This window comes from Carcharhinus amblyrhynchos, chromosome 21 (assembly GCF_965287045.1).
Source record: "Carcharhinus amblyrhynchos chromosome 21, sCarAmb.v2.hapA, whole genome shotgun sequence".
NCBI lineage: Eukaryota > Metazoa > Chordata > Chondrichthyes > Carcharhiniformes > Carcharhinidae > Carcharhinus > Carcharhinus amblyrhynchos.
In genome coordinates this window covers 49841333-49864904 of record NC_137344.1, presented here as the reverse complement: position 1 = coordinate 49864904, position 23572 = coordinate 49841333, and the positions used below count along the sequence as shown (strand labels likewise).

The window sequence follows — 23572 nt, the reverse complement described above, 5'->3', positions numbered from 1 at the left end:
GTTCCCAGAGTAACTGCCTAGATATTATCACCACATCACAAGGAATTCATGGGAGGAACCGCAGCAACTGTTTATTCCTGTCTGGCACAAAAGGAAAACGGGAAAGAGGCCCAATCCACAAAAGGAAATTAGAGATTCTATCTGATCCAAGGAAGATGATAGAGAGCAAGATTGGGAGCAGTTTAGAATTCAGCAAAAAAGGTCCAAGAGATTGATTAAAAAGGGAAAAGTATAGTACAAAAGTAAGCTTGCAAGGAACATAAACTCTGACACTAAAATCTTCGATAGATACATGAAGAGAAAGATGTTAGTGAAGACAAGTGTTGGTCCCCTACAAACAGAAATGTATAATAGGGCAACAAAGAAATGGCTGAGCAACTGAATACATACTTTGGTTCTGTCTTCACAAAAGACGACACAAATCAGACACCGGAGATGTTGGAGAATAGAAGATTTAATGAGAGGGAAGATCAGTATTATCATAGAATCCTACACTGCAGAAGGAGGCCCTTTGGCCTGTCAAGTCTACACCAAACCACAATCCCACCCAGTCCCTATCCCCATAGCCCCATGTATTTACCCTGCTAATCCCCCTGACACGAAGGGGCAATTTTAGCACGGCCAATCCACCTTACCCGCACATCCTTGGACTGTGGGAGGAAACCCATGCAGACACGGAGAGAATGTGCAGACTCCACACAGTGACCCAAGCTGGGAATTGAACCCAGGTCCCTGGTGCTGTGACGCAGCAGTGCTAACCACTGTGCCATCATGCCACCCCAGTAGAGAAATGGTGCTGGAAGAACTAATGGGATTGAAGGCGGATAAATCCCCAGGGCTGGATAATCTACATCCCAGAGTACTTAAGGAAGTGGCTCTAGAAATAGTGGATGCATTGGGGGTCATCTTCCAGGATTCTATAGACTCTGGAACAGTCCCTGCAGATTGGACGATAGCTGATGTTACTCCAATATTCAAAAAGGGAGGTAGAGAGAAACAGTAGATTACAGACCAGTCAGCTTAACATCAGCAGTGGGGAAAATTCTCAAATCCATTATCAAGGACGTTATAGCAGAGCATTTAGAAAGCAGTGGCAGGGTCAGAGTCAGCATGGATTTATGAAGGGGAAATCATGCTTGACAAATCTGTTGGAATTCTTTGAAGATGTAACTTGTAGAGTTGACAAGGGGGAGCCAGTCGATGTGGTATATTTGGACTTTCAGGAAGCGTTTGACAAATTCCTGCATGTGAGATTATCGTGCACGATTAAAGCGTATGGGATTGGGGGAAGTGTATTGAGATGGATAGAAAACTGGTTGGCAGAGAGGAAACAAAGAGTAGGAATTAATGGGTCCTTTTCAAATTGGCAGGCAGTAACTAGTGGGGTGCCACGGGGACCTGTTATTCACAGTATATATTAATTATTTGGATGAGGGAACAATCAGGTAACATCTTGAAGTTTGCAGATGATACCAAGTTGGGTGGGAGGGTGAACTGTGACAAGGATGCAGAAATCCTTCAGAATGATCTGGACAGGTTGGGTGAGTGGGCTAATCAATGGCAGATGCAGGATAATTTGGATAAATGTGAGGTTATTCACTTTGGAAGCAAAAACAAGGTGGCAGATTACTACCCGAATGGCTGTAAATTGGGAGAGGGGAGTGTGCAGAAGGACCTGGGTGTCCTTGTGCACCAGTCACTGCGGGCGGGTAAAGAATGCAAATTGTATGTTGTCCTTCATTGGAGGTTGAGAGTACAGAAGCAGGGATGTGTTGGTGCAATAATACAGGGCCTTGGTAAGGCCACATCTAGAGTATTGTGGGCAGTTTTAATCTCCTTTTCTGAGGAGGGATGTTCTTGCTCTCGAGGGAGTGCAATGAAGGTTTACCAGGCTGACTTGGGGGTGGCAGGACTGATATATGAGGAGAGATTGACTCGGTTAGGATTATTTTCTCTGGAGTTGAGATGAATGAGGAGGGGGGGAATGTCAGAAGTTTATAAAATTCTAACAGGACTAGACAGGAGAGATGCAGGGGGGGATGTTCCTGATGGTGGGGGAATCCAGAACCAGGGGCCACAGTCTGAGGATTTGGGGTAGACCATTTAGAACGGAGACGAGTAGACATTTCTTCACCCAAAGTGTGATGAGCCTGTGGAATTCATTACCATAGGAAGTGTTTGAATACACTGAGTGTATTCAAGAGGTGGCTGGATATAGCACTTGGGGTGAATGGGATCAAAGGTTATGGGGAGAAAGCAGGATTAAGCTATGGAGCTGGATGATCAGCCAAGATCATGATGAATGGTGGAACAGGCTTGAAGGGCCAAATGGCCTCTTCCTGCTCCTATCATCTATGTTTCTCCTGAAAATGAATTGAAATAAAAGGTAAGAAAAGATCAACCATTCTAAAAGGGATATACGATGGACAACTGAATATTAGAAGGAAAGATAGGAGGGAAAATCTATGAAAAAATACATTGAAGAATGATCATGGGAGCTGTTAATTATTCACAAATAAAGTGATACGAGGAGGTAGGAAAGCAGAAGGGGATTTTTTTTTTAAGAGAACATACAGGACTCCTTTTTACAAAGTACCAAAGAATCTGAGCCAGAGGGGAATCACTGCTGGAGTCAATAATGGAAAATAAACCAGATAAACAGGAGAAATTTATCATGGAGGAACCTCTAGGCAATAGTGATCATAACTTTAGAATATTGCTAAGACATGGTTCAAAGTAATAGATATTTAAAATATATTAATGATGAAATAGAATCATCGATGGTGAGTATTGAAGTAGGGAAGTTAAATCACTAACAATATTAACAAAATATTAACAAAGAGATGGAAAAGCAGTGGGAAACATTTAAAAATATGATCAACAGAAAAACACATTTCATTGAAGAGTACAAATAAACTAGCCAATAATGAAACCTCCCGGAGGAATAGAGGGATAAGGGATTGAAACAAGAGACTGGACTGAATGCAAAAGCAATACAGGAGCAGGTGACAAAAGATTACAAAAAAAAACAATAAGTCAAATTTATTTGGTTAAAGAATGTATCCTTAGTTAAACACGTCAAAAACCAGTTAGGAACTCAAAGAGAAACTACAAAATTAAACATTAAACCACAGTTAAAAAAAGTAATGCATTCCGTCGAAACATGAACAACAAATGAAAAATAGGGAGCGGGAATAGGGAGAGGGAATAGGGAGAGGGAATAGGGAGAGGGAATAGGGAGAGGGTCACTGAAGATAAACACGATAAACTCAGATAATGATGAATCCAATCCCAGCTCAGCCCCATCCAATCACTGGAGGATGAGGTACCAGCTATTTCCTTCCTGCCCCTCTCCTCCCCCCCAGCCATCCTGCCCCTCTCCACCCCCCCAGCCATCCTGCCCCTCTCCCCCCCCCAGCCATCCTGCCCCTCTCCACCCCCCCAGCCATCCTGCCCCTCTCCCCCCCCCCAGCCATCCTGCCCCTCTCCACCCCCACAGCCATCCTGCCCCTCTCCCCCCCCCACAGCCATCCTGCCCCTCTCCCCCCCCCACAGCCATCCTGCCCCTATCTGTCTCCAAGGGAGACATCGATACTGATTATTGTTCCTGCTTCTGTCCAGGACTGTGTACTGTTTATGTGTAATGGAAGGAAGATGAATCATAGAATCCTGACAGTGCAGGAGGCCATTCAGCCCATTGAGTCTGTACTGACTACAATCCCACCCAGGCTCCCACAACCTGTTAATCTCCTGACACGAAGGGGCAATGTAGCACGGTAATCCACCGAACCTGCACATCTTTGGCCTGTGGGAAGAAACTGGAGCATCCAGAGGAAACCCACGCAGACACGGGGAGAACATGCACACTCCACACAGACAGTGACCCGAGCATGGGAATCGAACCCAGGTTCCTGTCTGCACTGTGAGGCAGTAGTGCCAACCACTGAGCCACTTTGCCACACTAGTCTTGGGGTGTTTGAACTTTTGCAGATAATGGAGGTAAAAATGTTGTTGAATTAGTGACCCTGCTGAGTCAGGTTCGAGTGAGGCTATGATTCATCCCAAATTGAAATAGCTGACTGAAAGGATGAGACGTGGAGAAGGAGGAAAGGGATGGCTGTTCCCTGTGGAGTGAGGGTGCAGTATCCCTCTGTTCAATACTGAGATCCTGAGCCAGGAATAAACCAGTCACAGCACACTGAGTAATAACAGCAACATCACCTTTTAATGTTAGAATTAGGAACTAGAGATTTAGTACTTATCTTGAAATTATACTTTTAAACAAAAGATAAACAATTTTGGCACTTATCTGAAACGTGTGATAGTCTCTGGGTCCGTGTGGTACAGAGAGATCAGTAACAGTGTGAGGGGTCACTCACACACCGAGACATGCCACCCTTGTGTAGACTCTTGATCAGATTGGGTTTCATACCCCACTGAATAACAATTTTAGACAGTGCTATTCAACTATGGTGTGCTTCACCTCTGTCTAATCTTACAGCCCCTACTGCCACACAGCAGGAACTGCACAGCTCAGAACATATCAGAGAATAAACCCTGGGCTCCCTCTCCACCCAGTTTTATATCAGTGAAGCCACTGCGGCTTCAGGAGATGTGTTTTGATCTGATTGACTGTGACAGTGGTTGACCTGGGCCTGATGTCAATCACAATCTCCTCGGTTCCTCTGGAGCTCCGAGAATCAGCGACGGAGGCTGGAGATTGCTGAGGGACATCGGCCCCGGGAACAGGATTACCCGATCGCAACACTCCTACTGGAAAGATGGTGATCGTGGAAAAATTTATTACAGCAGGGTAATGGGAGATAGACCCCCCCCCCCCCCCCTCACCTCCCTCAGGGGCAATGGGACCACCCCCCCCCTCTCTCAGGGGTAGTGGGACCACTCCCCCCTCTCTCAGGGGTAGTGGGACCACTCCCCCCTCTCTCAGGGGTAGTGGGACCACCCCCCCCTCTCTCAGGGGTAGTGGGACCACTCCCCCCTCTCTCAGGGGTAGTGGGACCACCCCCCCCTCTCAGGGGTAATGGGACCACCCCCCCCTCTCTCAGGGGTAATGGGACCACTCCCCCCTCTCTCAGGGGTAGTGGGACCACCCCCCCCTCTCTCAGGGGTAGTGGGACCACCCCCCCTCTCTCAGGGGTAGTGGGACCACCCCCCCTCTCTCAGGGGTAGTGGGACCACCCCCCCTCTCTCAGGGGTAGTGGGACCACCCCCCCTCTCTCAGGGGTAGTGGGACCACCCCCCCTCTCTCAGGGGTAGTGGGACCACCCCCCCTCTCTCAGGGGTAGTGGGACCACCCCCCCTCTCTCAGGGGTAGTGGGACCACCCCCCCCTCTCTCAGGGGTAGTGGGACCACCCCCCCTCTCTCAGGGGTAGTGGGACCACCCCCCCCTCTCTCAGGGGTAGTGGGACCACCCCCCGCCTCTCTCAGGGGTAGTGGGACACCACCCTCTCTTCCCTCAGGGGTAACGGGAAACGTTCCCCACTCCTTCCCTCAGGGGTAATGGGACACCCCCACCTAGGGGTAACGGGACACCCTCCCCTCCCTCAGGGATAACAGGACCACCCCTCCCTCCCTCCTCCTCTTAGGAGTAATGGGAACCCCCCCCACCACCTCTGGGGAGTAGGTTTCTCAGTGTGTACACTCCCACTCTCAAGAGATCAAAGCCTCATGAACCCTAACTTCACCCAGTGGGTGAGCCCAGACACCGAGGGTGCTGAGGAGAGAGAAAAGACGTGGCACGGATCTGCTCCTGATCCCTTCCCTGTGCTGCCTTCTCCCTATCCACATCGGTTTGCCTCCTCTCCCCAAACCCTCATTTACCCGCGTGGCTAAAACCTCAAAACACACACACCCGACTCCAGCCCAACACCTGAGTAACCCCTCGAGGGGACGGTCCCGGAGGGGACGGCCTGGCTACACTGGGCTCCACTTTCAGTAAAGGCCTGAGGAGGCACCTCCTCAAATTGCACAACAGCGTCTGGAGGAAGACGCTTCGGATAATACTGAGGACAGCGAGGTACTGCACATTGAATGGGAAACCAGCACCGCAAAAACATCCTGCAAACGGAACCAAAACAGCCCCCGGAGCTGGGGTAACCGTGACTCGTCAATGTAGATGGGGAGCAGGAGCAGATCCTTGCCGCACCTTCCTCTCTCCTCCACAGCCTCCGTGCCTGGGCTCACCCACTGGGTGAGGCTGGAGCTCAGCAGCTTCAGGGCAGAGGGGGAGAAGATTGAACTGTGGAGCGGTAGGAAACCCAATGAGACACCAGCAGGAGTCACCCACACGCCAGACCAAATCCTCATGCATCACAGAGGGCAGGAACCAGGTCAAAAATCACATTACTGCCGCTCGCTCCCTCCCACCCCCAGACACACAACTATAATCGTGAAAGCAATGATATTATTGCATAGTGTCCCCGAGCCGTGCCCCCCCTCCCCACCCCCCACCCCCCCCCCACACAACCCCCTCCCCACTCCCTCAACCGAGCCCATCAACAGTCAGCCGAGCGCCAACCTGGTCTGATCATTAAAGTCAACCAGGTCAAACAAGATCACCTGTAAATGCACCAACGCCACCCCCACCCCCCACTCCCCCCCCCCCCCCCCCCCCCCCCCGCCGCCCCGAGTGGACGTTCAGTGAGAGAGCGAGAGTACGAGCGTGGGCAGTGCCCAGTGGCAGTCCTCTCAGAGGGAACTGTCCTCAGCTGGCCAGCTTGTCGGCAAGACCAACCCCATATCTGAGACCGGGTGACAGTCGCAGTACGCAGAACCCGGCAGCCTTGTGAAGATATCGCCCGTTTGCCGGAAGCCGTCTCCTGAAGTGATGTTTGTACCAAAACCCGATAAGACCAAAAAGGAAAGAAGTGTGGAAACTGCCTCAAACAGCGCGTCGTGAAGAGCAGCGGCAACTTAACAAGGTCCCGTAACCGGGTAATAAGCAGCAGATTCGGCTCAGTCCTGGATCAGAGAACATTCCGGAAACAGTCTGTGATTCAGGTCTCGGCCACAGATTGGCGTGGACGTCGCCGTGACGATCAGGACAAGGTGGCGTGCGTCACCCTCTATCGGAGAATACTGAACATCTTTAAAAATAATACACTGTATTTGACCTGTGTAGGGTGGCCTGGGGAACTGCTCCATCCTGTCACACTCGGTATGTGCGTAAAGGGCTCCGAAAACAGGCCTGTGTGGACATGACGGTCAAAGAGCTGCATTCTGATTGGCACAGAGAGGGAGAGAGGATCCCATAAGAGTGTCTCCTATTGGCTGGCACAGGCGGATCCAAGATGGAGCCTGTTCCCCTGTTGATGGGTCATTTGGAGGCCTTGCTCTTGGACTTGCTGGCACTGATGTCAGCCTTGGTCTTCTGGATGCGGGAGAAGATTTCTTTGAAGAGCGCCTTGTACTCTGGCTGGGAGTGGCCCAGCCTCTTGTCCGCCGCCTCCACCTGCTGGCTCAGGCTCAGGCTCTTCTCTGGGGCCTTCACCTCTGCCTCCAGGCACTCGAGCAGGAAGTCGCGGCAGGAGCTGTCCCGGGAGACGGGCCGGGACGTCTGCACAGAGGCGTGGCGCAGGCCCTCCTCGTGCCGCCGGCACTTGCCCAGCAGCTCTTCGTACTTCTCCAGCAGGGCGTGGTACTGTTCGTCCACCTCCCGCAGGATGGACATGCCCCTCTTGCGCACGTTGTTGGCGTGCAGCGTGTAGTTGCCCTCGTGCCGGCTGACGTCGTCTCGTGTGATGATGGCGCTGAGCGCTGTGTCGCTGCAGCTCTTGCGCACTCGGGCCTGGCCCGAGCTGGCAGAGGGTGGGCTGGTGCCAGCCGGGGCCCCGTCGTCCGACTCCGGGGTGTTGTTGAGCGGCTGAAGCAGGGCCTCCGACAGGTTGTCCTCGCCGCTGATCAGGTATTTCTTCACCTGCTTCATCTGCTGCAGCTCCCGTAACTCAGCCTCCAGTTCCCGCACCCGCAGCTTGTAGCTGTCCATCTGGCACAGCCTCCTCTCCAGCTCCGAGTACTCGCTCAGCACAGTCGCGCACTCCCGCTCGGCCGCCTCCTTGTGCTGCTTCTCCTGGCTGATCTGCAGTCTGAGGGCGTTCGCCATTAGCCGCAGCCGCTCGTTCTCCTTCTCCAGGCGCTTCTGCTCGGGCTCAGCCAGGCCCCCGTTCCCCGGGAACGTATCGTCCTGGGAGCTGTACCTGTGCCGGGAAGAAAAGACAGCAGAGGAACGGAATTACAGCAGGAGGCCATTCGGCCCACGGTGCCAGAGAGATCAGCTTTACTTCCCCTCCACGCCCCCCCCGCCCCATGATCCTCTTCAAATTCAACCGCCTTTGGAGAGTTTCTGGTTATACTCGTTATAAAATTTCAGCACGGCGCAGAATAGTTAGTAAGGCCGCAGGAAATGGGGGCACCATCAGCAGTCGGGCTGCTCCAACACTTCACACAGAGGGCAGTGGGGGTATGGGATGCTCTGCCAAGCAAGGTGGTGGAGGCCGGCACGCTGGAGTTGTTTAAGAGTCACTTAGACAGGCACATGAGCGGGATGGAGATGGGGGGGGATATAGGAGATTGTTTTAAATAAGGTTCAGGAGCCTTGGGACGTCCCTGGGAATGTATAAGGATGTGGATGATACTGATGTTTTTCTCTTCTAATTCACAGGTTTTAAGTCGGTCCGCCTTGTTGTCCAACGAGGGGCATACACGCGATGGGTCGTACTGGGGCTGCTCTTGGTTGTTCGAGATTGGCCTAGTGCTTCATGTCGTTAGTGTGTGCCTAAACTGGACCAGATACTGGGCAAGACGACAGCTCAGTGACTATCACTGATTGCTGTGCAGACACATGGATTTGGGCCGGTGTCTGTGGGAGTTTGCGCATTCTCCCCGTGCTTGCGTGGGTTTTCTCCGGGTGCTCCGGTTTCCCAAAGATGTGCTCTTGGGCTGATTGGTGTAACAAATTGTCCCTAAATTAGTTTCCCTCAATGTGGATGGCCATAAAACAATAGATAAGGGTCATGGGTGGAGGGGGGGGACTGGTAATGTTAAAATGGTGGCGCGGGCTCGTTGGGCCGAAGGGCCTGTTTCCCGGGCTGTTTTTGTTCTTTGTTCAATATGGCTGACTCCTTCACCTCAAATCCACTTTCCCTATCTCTTCCCGCTCAAAAAAGACAGTAGGACTAGGGGGCACAGCCTCAAGATAAAGGGGGGGCGGTTTAGAACGGAGTTGAGGAGGAACTTCTTCACTCAAAGGGTGGTGAATCTCTGGAATTCTCTGCCCGTTGAAGTGGTGGAGGCTGCCTCGCTAAATATTTTTAAGACGCGGGTTGATGGGTTTTTGATAAGAGAGGGGATTAAGGGTTATGGGGAGAGGGCGGGAAAGTGGAACTGAGCCACGACAGATCAGCCATGATCTTATTGAATGGCGGGGCAGGCTCGAAGGGCTAGATGGCCTACTCCTGCTCCTATTTCTTATGTTCTTATCCCGAAATGGAGTGTCTAAAACCCAATGACCCCAGCCTTAAATCCATTCATCAACTGAGTTTCTACAACCCACTCAGGTAGAGAATTCCCAAGATTTGCAACACTTTGAGTAAAGACATTTAGAACATAGAACACTACAGCACAAACAGGCCCTTCGGCCCACAAGTTGCGCCGATCATATCCCTACCTACCAGGCCTATCTATAACCCTCAATCCCATTAAATCCCATATACTCATCCAGAAGTCTTTTAAAAGACCCCAGCGAGTTCGCCTCCACCACCACCAACGGCAGCCAATTCCACTCACCACCTTCTGAGTGAAAAACGTACCCCTAACATCTCCTCTGTACCTGCTCCCCAGCACCTTAAACCTGTGCCCTCTCGTAGTGACCATTCCAGCCCTGGGAAATAGCCTCTATTTCTCCTCATCGCAATCCTAAATGACCAGCCCCTTATCCGGAGCTCGTGCCCCCTTGTTCTAGGTTCAGCAGCTTCTCCGTGTGGCTACCCGGTCAAGTACCTTCTGAAACTTGTGTGTTTCAACGAGATCTTCTAAACTTCAGAGAATACAGAGACAATCTGTACAGCGTCTCACCACAGGACAACCCTCTCATCCCCGGGAGCAATCTGGTGAACATTTGCCTCCAAGGCAACTATATTCTTCCTTAATTATGGAGACTGAAACTGCACACGGTATTCCCGATGGGGTCTCACAAAGTCCTGTATCATTGTGGCAAGACTTCTTTACTCTTGTACTTTCTAGTCCCCTTGCAATAAAAAAAGGACAAGATGCCATCTTATAATCTGGTTTACTAATGTCCTTTAGGGAAGGAAATCTGCTGTCCTTACCCGATCTGGCCTACATGTGACTCCAGAGCCACAGCAATGTGGTTGACTCTTTACTGCCACTTAGTTCTACTGGGTAATAAATACCGGCCTTACCAGCGACACCCACATCCCATGATGTAATAAAGAATAAAATATTATTTCACTGGCTGTAAAATGCTTCAGGTGTCTGGTGGTTGTTAAAGGCGCTATATTAATGCAGGTCCTTCTATTTTCCCCTATACCCAGTCATTTTTATATAACAAGCACTTCAGTCGCTCCTCACACTCACTCGGGACCTCAGTCACTCCTCACACTCACTCGGGACCTCAGTCGCTCCTCACACTCACTCGGGACCTCAGTCGCTCCTCACACTCACTCGGGACCTCAGTCGCTCCTCACACTCACTCGGGACCTCAGTCGCTCCTCACACTCACTCGGGACCTCAGTCGCTCCTCACACTCACTCGGGACCTCAGTCGCTCCTCACACTCACTCGGGACCTCAGTCGCTCCTCACACTCACTCGGGACCTCAGTCGCTCCTCACACTCACTCGGGACCTCAGTCGCTCCTCACACTCACTCGGGACCTCAGTCGCTCCTCACACTCACTCGGGACCTCAGTCGCTCCTCACACTCACTCGGGACCTCAGTCGCTCCTCACACTCACTCGGGACCTCAGTCGCTCCTCACACTCACTCGGGACCTCAGTCGCTCCTCACACTCACTCGGGACCTCAGTCGCTCCTCACACTCACTCGGGACCTCAGTCGCTCCTCACACTCACTCAGGACCTCAGTCACTCCTCACACTCACTCGGGACCTCAGGTCACTCCTCACACTCACTCAGGACCGCAGTCACTCCTCACACTCACTCAGGACCTCAGTCACTCCTCACACTCACTCGGGACCTCAGTCGCTCCTCACACTCACTCGGGACCTCAGTCGCTCCTCACACTCACTCAGTCACTTTTGGGGGTAGCACAGTGGTTAGCACTGCTGCTTCACAGCTCCAGGGTCCTGGGTTCGATTCCCGGCTCGGGTCACTGTCTGTGTGGAGTTTGCACATTCTCCTCGTGTCTGTGTGGGTTTCCTCCGGGTGCTCCGGTTTCCTCCCACAGTCCAAAGATGTGCGGGTTAGGTTGATTGGCCATGGTAAGAAATTGTCCCTCAGTGTCCTGGGATGTGTAGGTTAGAGGGATTAGTGGGTATAATATGTAGGGATATGGGGATAGGGCCTGGGTGGGATTGTGGCCAAATGGCCTCTTTCTGCATTGTAGGGTTTCTATGATTCTACCTCCATCACTCCTCACACTCACTCAGTGCCTCAGTCATCTCCTTACACTCACTCAGTACCTCCAACCTGTCCTCGTGTATCCAGCCTCCACCCCCTAGCTCAGTGAAGAGGGACTGATGGATCCCAAGGAAACCTCTAGCCAGTAATGGATTCGTCTGTTCCAACAGGGGGCTCACAGGCCAGGTTTAAACTTCACACAATCAGTGAAGAATGAACCCATCCATCTGCCCACCTCCCCGCCCCACTCCCCACACTACCCAGCTCCCTGCGCTGCCCAGCTTCCTGTGCTGTTCTGCTCAGCTCCCTACGCTGCCCAGTTCCCCACCCCGCTCTGTCCAGTTCCCCGCCCCACTGGTTTGAATGTCAGTCGCAGCCTCTACCTTTGCGCAGAGTTACCTGGGCTTGGCACACAGTTCCTTCAGGCAGGGAAAGGTGTGGATAGTTTTCCGGCGTTCCCTCTTATCCCTTCGGACTCGCAGCTGATCCATGTTCCTCATTTCCTGCACCTGGCTTTGAAGCACATCCACCTGACTCTGCAACCCTTCAATGGTCTCCGTCAATCTGCAACCAATCACAGAGGAGGCATTGCAGTTACTCACCCAATCCAAACACTCCCAGGACAGGTACAGCACGGGGTTAGATACAGAGTAAAGCTCCCTGTACACTGTCCCCCATCAAACACTCCCAGGACAGGTACAGCACGGGGTTAGATACAGAGTAAAGCTCCCTCTACACTGTCCCCCCATCAAACACTCCCAGGACAGGTACAGCACGGGGTTAGATACAGAGTAAAGCTCCCTCTACACTGTCCCCCATCAAACACTCCCAGGACAGGTACAGCACGGGGTTAGATACAGAGTAAAGCTCCCTCTACACTGTCCCCCCATCAAACACTCCCAGGACAGGTACAGCACAGGGTTAGATACAGAGTAAAGCTCCCTCTACACTGTCCCCCCATCAAACACTCCCAGGACAGGTACAGCACAGGGTTAGATACAGAGTAAAGCTCCCTCTACACTGTCCCCCCATCAAACACTCCCAGGACAGGTACAGCACGGGGTTAGATACAGAGTAAAGCTCCCTCTACACTGTCCCCCATCAAACACTCCCAGGACAGGGACAGCACGGGGTTAGATACAGAGTAAAGCTCCCTCTACACTGTCCCCCATCAAACACTCCCAGGACAGGTACAGCACGGGGTTAGATACAGAGTAAAGCTCCCTCTACACTGTCCCCCATCAAACACTCCCAGGACAGGTACAGCACGGGGTTAGATACAGAGTAAAGCTCCCTCTACACTGTCCCCCATCAAACACTCCCAGGACAGGTACAGCACGGGGTTAGATACAGAGTAAAGCTCCCTCTACACTGTCCCCCATCAAACACTCCCAGGACAGGTACAGCACGGGGTTAGATACAGAGTAAAGCTCCCTCTACACTGTCCCCCCATCAAACACTCCCAGGACAGGTACAGCACGGGGTTAGATACAGAGTAAAGCTCCCTCTACACTGTCCCCCCATCAAACACTCCCAGGACAGGTACAGCACAGGGTTAGATACAGAGTAAAGCTCCCTCTACACTGTCCCCCATCAAACACTCCCAGGACAGGTACAGGACGGGGTTAGATACAGAGTAAAGCTCCCTCTACACTGTCCCCATAGAATCCTAGTATCCTGCAGCATGGGAAGAAGCCATTCAGTCCCTCAAGTCTGTTGATTAAACAGTTATCGAATTAGTGCCATTACTCTGCTCACTTCTCCACGGCTCTGCAGTGATTTCCCCTCCGGTATTGATCCAACCCCTTCGGAAATACCCAGTGAATCTGCATCCACCACACTCTTGGGCTGGGCATCCCAGATCTTATCAAGTCACTGTATAGAAATTATTCCCCTCAATGTCTATGATCACTCACTGTAAATCTGTGTCCTCAGGTTACTGACCCTGCTGCCCCTGGAAACTGTTTCACCTTAATCTGTTAAAACCTTTCCTAATTCTGAAGGGGAGATATAATAAAAACATTAACTGTCTCTGCTCAAAGGGACCAATCCCCATCTCTCCACAATGATGGTATTCCTGTCAAGCTGATCCGCACTCTCACCGAGTCACTGACATTCTTCCTCAGGTATGGAGCCCAGTGCTGTGAGCAATAGGTAAAGATGTTGTTAACACATATATTTGTAGAGCATAGAGAAATAGCTTGAAGTTAAATAGATTGGATATAGTTAGGCATATTGATAACCCACTTTATGGAAACAACTGTGAGTTTAGTCACAAACATAGGACATAAGGTTCGATGCTGCTAACACAGTAATAATTAGGGATAATAAAAAGACTGCCTGTAATGTAGAGATAACATCAGAGATGTGATGTGCAGTGAAGCATACACCACATCCTGCAGGAATGTAAGAGGCCCACGTTATAAAAAGCAAATGGTCTGCAAGATGTGTTGTTTATACAACTAAGCATAAAAGGGGGAAGGGGTCACTGAGATAGTCGGGACAGCAGTGATTAAGTTGGCAAAGGATTGATTACTGCCAATCTGAACTGGACATGTAACAGTATTGGATAAGATGGATGAGTTTGCTAATGCACTCTTGTGATAACAGGAGACATTGTTAGATGGGGAGTAGAGGGGATGGGAACTTAGGGCACCTCGAGCCAATAGGAGAATGTCAACACATAGATGGGACAGGGACCACCAATTAGGGGAGAACATCACGTTGCAAAGCCATTACAATGCTTGTAAAAAAGGTATAAAATGTGCTGCAAATCTATGTGAGGTGTGCCTATTTCGCTAGACACCCGGTCTTGCAAGAACGTCAAATAAAATCTTGCTCCTTCAGAACTTGACTTGACTAAATTGTTTAACTGTGAGCTGTGTTTCTCACAGTGCTTTAGCACATCCTCCAGCTGAGGCCTAACCTGGGACTCGCAAAGACTCAGCACAACTTGCTTGCTTTTCTATTCCTATTCCAGAACCCATCTTTCCTTTGTCAAATGCTCCTCACAGCGCCAGTGACCTGGGTTTGACCCCCGACCTTGGGTCACTGTCTGTGTGGCGTCTGCACATTCTCCCCATGTCTGCATGGGTTTCCTCCAGGTGCTCCGGTTTCCTCCCACAGTCCAAAGATGTGTGGGTTAGGTGGATTGGCCATGCTAAATTGCCCCTCAGTGTTTCGCGATGCGTAGGTTAGGGTGATTAGTGAGGTAAATATGTGGGGTTACGAGGATAGGATAAGAATGGGATGCTCTGTTGGAGAATTGGTGCAGATTCAATGGACTGAATGGACTGTAAGGATTCTATGATTTATCCTGATTCCATTACAGATCATAGAATCCTTACAGTGCAGAAGGAGGCCACTCTGCCCATCAAGCCTGCACCAACAACAATCCCATCCAGGCCCTATCCCTGTAACCCCACATATCCTGTTAGACCCCCTGACCCTCAGGGCAATTTAGCGTGGCCAATCAACCTAACCTGCACATCTTTGGATTGTGGGAGGAAACCGGAGCACCTGGAGGAAACCCACACAGACACGGGGAGAATGTGCAAACTCCACACAGACAGTGGCCCAAGGCCGGAATCAAACCTGGGTCCCTGGTGCTGTGAGGCACCAATGCTGACCACTGTGCCACTATACCACCCCAATCATACACTCCATAGTCTCTCTGTTCCATTTAGTTGATGTTACCCTCTGCTGCTGACGCGGATCGAAACCCTGTCTCTAGCGGGCACAGTTCTTGCCAAGAGAATATTTACTGATGGGACCTGGAGGGAGCCAAGTTCAATGCCAGTCGCAGGCAGGTGAGATGCCTGCTGGTTGGTCAGGCATGGCCCAGTGCCCGAGAGGAAGTGGGCTGGCGTTGCCCCCAGGACACTCACCGCTCGATCTTCTGCTGCGACGCCTTGCTGTCCAGGACCAGTCTCTGGTTGTGGAGTTCCAGGTCGCGCGCTGTCACATCCAACTGCTCGTACACCTTGGCATGCTGCTCATTCATCTGACGTAACATTTCCAGCTGTTTGCTGAGGTACTAGGAGAGAAAGATACAAACCTAAACCGAATGGCAGAACTGGGGGGGGGGCCGAATGGCAATACTGGTGTTTATACGTTGACCCCAGTGGGTTCTGAGTGTAACCAGGAGCAGGAAGCCTGGCTGATTTTACCCCTCTAACTGGCAGTGCGTACCAGTCTGAGTCAACACTGACCAGTGACCGACTGACTCAATGCCCCTTGGCCAGTTGGCCCCCTTTACGTTTCATACATTATCACAAATGTAGTCCCAATGTGTCTCCCGAGACAAATGTTCCCTTGGATAGATACCACGTTCCCACTGGCTGCACTCACATGCAGAACATCCAGTCTCGTGAATCGTGAACACAGCACGGAATGAGGCCATTCAGCCCACAACACCTGCCAGTTCTTTCAAAAAGATATCCATTTAATCCCACCTTTTTACTCAGAATTCTGTACAAAGAACAAAACAGCCCGGGAAACAGGCCCTTTGGCCCAACAAGCCCGCGCCGCCATTTTAAGAACATAAGAAATAGGAGCAGGAGTAGGCCATCTAGCCCCTCGAGCCTGCCCCGCCATTCAATAAGATCATGGCTGATCTGTTGTGGCTCAGTTCCACATTCCCGCCCTCTCCCCATAACCCTTAATCCCCTCTCTTATCAAAAACCCATCAACCCGCGTCTTAAAAATATTTAGCGAGGCAGCCTCCACCACTTCAACGGGCAGAGAATTCCAGAGATTCACCACCCTTTGAGTGAAGAAGTTCCTCCTCAACTCCGTTCTAAACCGCTCTCCCTTTATCTTGAGGCTGTGCCCCCTAGTCCTACTGTCCTTTCTGAGCGGCAAGAGCCTCTCCACCTCCATCCTATCCATCCCATTCATCATCTTATACGTCTCAATGAGATCTCCCCTCATTCTTCTAAACTCTAACAAGTACAAGCCCAGTTTATTCAGCCTCTCCTTTTAACACCACCAGTCCCCCCCGCCCCCTCCACCCATGACCCTCATCTATTGTTTTATGGCCATCCACATTGAGGGAAACTAATTTAGGGACAATTTATTGCTGCCAATCAGCCTAAGAGCACATCTTTGGGGTGTGGGAGGAAACCGGAGCACCCGGAGAAAACCCACGCAAGCACGGGGAGAATGCGCAAACTCCCACAGACACCGGCCCAAATCCATGTGTCTGCACAGCAAACAGTGATAGTCACTGAGCTGTCGTGTTGCCCAGCATCTGGTCCAGTTTAAGCGTACACTAACGACATGAAGCACTAGGCCAATCTCGAACAACCAAGAGCAGCCCAAGTACGACCCATCGCGTGCATGCCCCTCGTTGTACGTTGTTCCCTTCTCGTATTTATCCAATGTCTCTTTCTGAAATGAGAATGTGTTTCCACCAGCCTTTTAAGGCAACATATTCCAGATCACAACTTGCTGTGTAAAAAAAATCACATCTTCTCTCGAGAGTTTTCACCTTCATGCTGTAAGTCTGTGTCCCCTCTCCAGTCTGTCCATGGAACTCAAGTCTCTAATCTCCAGTTCGATTCTAATAAATCTACCTGGACGTCCTAAAGTGTGGTTCTAGAACGGGGTCACACTGGCTAAAATCCAATAAATGATTTAGAAAAGGTTTTGTATATCTGAGCAACTTTATTTATTCATAAAGCTTTCAGCGGTTAGTGTCAAAACCGAGGGCATGGCCTGGGAAAGCGAGGGGGAGAGTGAGAGAGGAGGGAGTGAAAGAGGGGGGGAAAGGGGGGCTAGAGAGAGGGAAGGGAAGAGAGATGGATTTGGGGCAGGGAGACAGAGGGAGGGGAGAGAGAGGGAGAAAGATCTAATTTGATTTATTATTGTCACATGCATTAACATACAGTGAAAAGTATTGTTTCTTGCGTGCTATAGAGACAAAGTATACCGTTCATAGAGAAGGAAATGAGAGAATGCGGAATGCAGTGTTACAGTCATAGCTAGAATTTAGAGAAAGTTCAACTTAATGTGAGGTAGGTCCATTCAAAAGTCCGACAGCAGCAGGGAAGAAGCTGTTCTTGAGTCAGCTGTATTTTTGTATCTTTTTCCCCAGAGGAAGAAGGTGGAAGAGAGAATGTCGGGGGTGCGTGGGGTCCTTGATTATGCTGACTGCTTTCCCGAGGCAGTGGGAAGTGTAGACAGAATCAATGGCTGGGAAGCTGGTTTGCGTGATGGATTGGGCTACATTCACGACTTTTGTCGATTCTTGTGGTCTTGGGCAGAGCAGGAGCCCAGACCAAGCTGTGATACAACCAGAAAGAATGCTTTCTATGGTGCATCTGTAAAAGAGGGCTCCTGAAGGGAAAATGTGTTCAGAGAGCTTCTGACGACAGAATATCATTACTTGAACTGTAAGACAGACCCTGGGTTTGTTGTTAACAATGGAGTTAGAGAACCCACAGGGACCAGGATTCTGGCAGCATGCTGCAGGGAAACAGCCAGCTGGCACTGAACTGTGACTGCAGCCTTCCCACTGCGCCCGCACTCTCTCCCAGCATCATCATCACACTCTCTCCCGGCATCATCATCACACTCTCTCCCGGCATCATCATCACACTCTCTCCCGGCATCATCATCACACTCTCTCCCGGCATCATCATCACACTCTCTCCCGGCATCATCATCACACTCTCTCCCGGCATCATCATCACACTCTCTCCCGGCATCATCATCACACTCTCTCCCGGCATCATCATCACACTCTCTCCCGGCATCATCATCACACTCTCTCCCGGCATCATCATCACACTCTCTCCCGGCATCATCATCACACTCTCTCCCGGCATCATCATCACACTCTCTCCCGGCATCATCATCACACTCTCTCCCGGCATCATCATCACACTCTCTCCCGGCACCATCATCACACTCTCTCCCGGCACCATCATCACACTCTCTCCCGGCACCATCATCACACTCTCTCCCGGCACCATCATCACACTCTCTCCCGGCACCATCATCACACTCTCTCCCGGCACCATCATCACACTCTCTCCCGGCACCATCATCACACACTCTCCCGGCACCATCATCACACTCTCTCCCGGCATCATCATCACACTCTCTCCCGGCATCATCATCACACTCTCTCCCGGCATCATCATCACACTCTCTCCCGGCATCATCATCACACTCTCTCCTGGCATCATCATCACACTCTCTCCCGGCATCATCATCACACTCTCTCCCGGCATCATCATCACACTCTCTCCCGGCATCATCATCACACTCTCTCCTGGCATCATCATCACACTCTCTCCCGGCATCATCATCACACTCTCTCCCGGCATCATCATCACACTCTCTCCCGGCATCATCATCACACTCTCTCCCGGCATCATCATCACACTCTCTCCCGGCACCATCATCACACTCTCTCCCGGCACCATCATCACACTCTCTCCCGGCACCATCATCACACTCTCTCCCGGCACCATCATCACACTCTCTCCCGGCACCATCATCACACTCTCTCCCTGTGTCCCAGCATTAGATACAGAGTAAAGCACCCTCTGCAGTATCCCCATCAAACACTCCCAGGACAGCTCCTCGTGTCTGCGTGGGTTTCCTCCGGGTGCTCCGGTTTCCTCCAGGACGGCACGGTAGCACAGTGGGTTAGCACTGCTGCTTCACAGCTCCAGGGACCTGGGTTCGATTCTCAGCTCGGGTCACTGTCTGTGTGGAGTTTGCACATTCTCCTCGTGCCTGTGTGGGTTTCCTCCGGGTGCTCTGGTTTCCTCCCACAGTCCAAAGATGTGCGGGTTAGGTGGATTGGCCGTGCTAGGAAATTGCCCCTTAGTGTCCAAGGATGCGCAGGTTAGAGGGATTAGTGGTATAATATGTAGGGATATGGGGATAGGGCCTGGGTGGGATTGTGTTCGGTGCAGACTCGATGGGCTGAAGGGCCTCTTTCTGCACTGTAGGGTTCTATGAGCTACAGCACGGGGTTAGATACAGAGTAAAGCTCCCACTGCACTGTCACCATTAAGGACCATCAGGACACCAAGATTGGTGGAGTAGTGAATGAGGTGGAGGGCTCTTGCAGGCTGCAAAGAGACATTGATAGGATTCAGAGCTGGGCAGAAAAGTGGCAGATGGAGTTTAACCCTGGTAAGTGTGAGGTGATTCATTTCGGTAGGACAAACTTGAATGAGGAATACAGGGTCAATGGCAGGGTTCTGAGGAATGTGGAGGAACTCAGAGATCTTGGGGTTCATATCCACAGATCTCTGAAGGTTGCCACTCAAGTGGATAGAGCTATGAAGTTAGCGTTTAATAACAGGGGGTTTGAGTTTAAGAGCCGTGGGGTTATGCTGCAACTATACTGGACCTTGGTGAGACCACATTTGGAATATTGTGTGCAGTTCTACTCACCTCACTGTAAGAAGGATATGGAAGCATTGGAGAGAATGCAGAGGAGATTTACCAGGATGCTGCCTGGTTTGTAGGGTAGGTCTTATGAGGAAAGGTTGAGGGAGCTGGGGCTTTTCTCTTTAGAGTGGAGGAGGATGAGAGGCGACTTAATAGAGGTTTATAAGATGATGAGAGGGATTGATAGAGTGGACGTGCAGAGACTATTTCCTCGGGTGGATGTAGCTGTTATTAGGGGGCATAACTATAAGGTTCATGGTGGGAGATATAGGAGGGATGTCTGAGGTAGATTCTTTACTCAGAGAGTGGTTGGGGTGTGGAATAGACTGCCTGCTGTGATAGTGGAGTCGGACACTTTAGGAACTTTCAAGCGGTTATTGGATAGGCACATGGAACACACCAGAATGATAGGGAGTGGGATAGACTGATCTTGGATTTGGACATAGCTCAGCACAATATCGAGGGCCGAAGGGCCTGTACTGTGCTGGAATGTTCTATGTTCTATGACAGCTACAGCACGGGGTTAGATATAGAGTAAAGCTCCCTCTACACTGAGAGTTACGTAAGAACACAAGAAATCGGAGCATGAGTAGGCCATCTAGCCCCTCGAGCCTGCCCCGCCATTCAATAAGATCACAGAGTTAATGCAGTGAAGTGTGAAAAGATACATTTTGGTAGGAAATATGAAAAGGGATAGAATTGTAAAGGGGAGCAGGAGCAGAGCGAGTGGGATGTAAATGGAGAAAAACGATTGAAGTGTTGGTGCAGTTTGTGAAGGTGGTGAGTAAGGTACATCGAATGCTGGGATTTAGAAAGAGAGGCAGCGAGTGCAAAGGCAAGGAAATTCTGATGAACATTTCTAAAACACTGGCTGAGCCCTGATCACAGCAGTGTGTCTGCTTCCGACACCACACTCTCCGAATAACGGGAGAGGGAGTCGAAAGGATTTACAGAAGCTGTTCTTGAGTTGGTTAGTACGTGACCTCAGACTTCTATATCTTTTTCCCAAAGGAAGAAGGTGGAAAGGAGAACGTCTGGGATGCGTGGGGTCCTTAATTATTCTGGCTGCTTTGGCGAGGCAGCGGGAAGTGTAGACAGAGTCAGTGGATGGGAGAATGGTTTGTGTGATGGATTGGGCCATTCAAGTTCCTAAAGTTACTGAAGCTTCAGTGAGGGGGATAGACTGAAGAAGCTGAGATTGTTCCCTTTTTTAAAGAAAAGGGTGAGCAGAAATGTGAAAGCAGAGTCTAAAATCATGAGAGAGGTCTGGACTGAGCAGCTTCTATTACCAAAAGGACTGAGAACCAGGAGACTGATTTAAAAACTGATTGCAAAATAAATAATGATGACATAAGAAAAAAACTTTATCTCACATCGCAATGGGTTCAGATCTGGAAGATGCTGCTTCAGAAAGCGGTGGAGGCAATTTCAATCGGGGCTTTCGAAAAGAAAGTTAATTATCTGAAGGGAAAGATTGCCGCATTCTGGGCAAAGACAGGAGAGTGGGACTCAGTCACTCTTCCAGAGGACCAGCACAGAGGTGAAGGGCTGGATGGCTTCCTTCTTTGCTGTAATAATTTTGATTCTTCTAACACCTTCTTGGGATGAAAACAAACAGTGGCTTTGCCAGCAACACCCACACCTCAAGAGTGAATTAAAACAAGGAGGGATTTGCATGTGATTATATGGAATATTAATACACAGCCCAGAGGCAGAGGGGAGCAGGTGGTTTCTGGGGTAGTCCACCATCTGGGATTGGCCTTGGCTCTCCAGAAATTGAGGATCGATCTCCAGGACACTGCTGTGTGCAGCCACCAGATCACTAAAAAACATGTGCAAACATTTCTCTTTATCAGATATAAAAATCTGTTTGGCTGAGAGTCAAGAATTATCCAATGGGTAATGAGTATTTCTTTTCATAGAATCATGGAACCCTACAGTGCAGAAAGAGGTCATTCGGCCCATCGAGTCTGCACCGAACACAATCCCACCCAGGCCCTACCCCCACATCCCTACATATTATACCCACTAATCCCTCTAACCTACGCATCCCTAGACACTAAGGGGCAATTTCTTAGCACGGCCAATCAACCTAACCCGCACATCTTTGGACGGTGGGAGGAAACCGGAGTGCTCGGAGGAAACCCACACAGACACAAGGAGAATGTGCAAACTCCACACAGACATAGACACAATTTTGACTTTCCAATTGGTATAAGATAAAGTCGCCATGGTCCCAGATAACCATAACCTGCTCTGCCCTTTGAGGAAGAGAGCTGACTAGTGGCGATTTTACCTGAGGGTCTGAACCCACACTGTCGGGGTGCTCTGCATCACAAACTAGCCGTCCTGCCAACTGAGCTAAACTGACCTCCTCCAATCGATGCAGGAAGGCAATCGATCATGCGGATAGATTGTGCTGGCTGACTGATTACAGTGTGGGGCAGGTCAGGGTCTGGACACCTCCAGGAATACATTTAACCACAGTTGGCAACCCTAGTTGTTACAGGCCTGTCACAAGACGGGTAGGGTTTTGGAAGTGGGGGGTGTCCGCGCAGCGATAAGAAGCTGGCAGTATGGATTGAGAAAGGAAATCCACTTTGAGGACTTTTACACGTCGTAGCTCTCCCCCAGATTGAGCTCAGAATGCAATGAAACATTGGACAGAAATGCACAAGGGATAATTCCTGTTTAATATCCAAATGAACAAATGGGACTGAGGAAGAAATAGATTTGAAAAATAGGAGCCTGGGGATCAGGGGATGGTTGGGGGATTCAAACCCAGCAGAGACTCAGGGAGAGACTGAGTGAAGGCCAATTGTCAGGAGGGGGTGCAGGAGATTGAGGGAGCGATCGAGTGGAGACCATGGGGAAGGAAGGGGGGGTAGTGTGAGACTAGGGGAGGGACTGAGTTGAGCCCAAGTTGGAGACAGGATGGAATGTCTGTTGGGCTGGAGGGAGGAGTAACTGTGAACAGTTTCAGAAAGTCAACCTTTGGAACCCTGGTCTTTATCATCTAAATTAATGTTTGGTGGATACAGACACAAAGGAAAGGTGACAAAATTAAGATAGGGAGGGCAGTAAAGACATAAAAATATTCTTTCCAACCAGGCAGGCCGCATGTGGAAAGCATTCCAGGTCAACAAGGAAATACGGTCAAACAATAAGTGCCTATCTCAGTCTACCTGGCACTAGAGGGACAGGAAAACACCAGCACACTGGAAGGTCAAACAATAAAGCACGTTTGCACCTCACAATGTAGCGTGAGAGCAGATTTAGAGGACTCACAACCGGTGCAAGTGTACAGAGAAAGTGTGAAAAGGATGAGCGACAGGGAAGAACTGAGAAAATCCACATGCTGAAGAAGAGTGGTTAAATATTGAGTATTAATGAGGATGGTAACGATCAGGAAAGGAGCGGCTTGTATTTATATAGCGCCTTCAACAACCTCAGGATGTCCAAAAGCACTCTGGAGTTGAACTGTGGTCACTGTTGTAATACAGGAGAGGTAGCAGCCAAATCATGCACAGCAAGATCTCACA

General features: G+C 50.4%; 1 protein-coding gene across 1 annotated transcript in view; it reads right to left on the bottom strand.

Annotated features, from left to right (window-relative positions):
* Positions 1–6644: 6644 nt before the first annotated feature.
* cdr2l (cerebellar degeneration-related protein 2-like) overlaps positions 6645–23572 on the bottom strand; it is a 31357-nt gene continuing 14429 nt past the window's right edge. Inside the window, exons 3-5 of the mRNA XM_080209132.1 lie at positions 15503–15651; positions 12015–12179; positions 6645–8217 (exon numbers count right to left, since the gene is read on the bottom strand). Of these exons, the coding sequence (XP_080065258.1) occupies positions 7338–8217; positions 12015–12179; positions 15503–15651 (1194 nt within the window). The 3' untranslated portion in view covers positions 6645–7337. The remainder of the gene's footprint in view (positions 8218–12014; positions 12180–15502; positions 15652–23572) is intronic.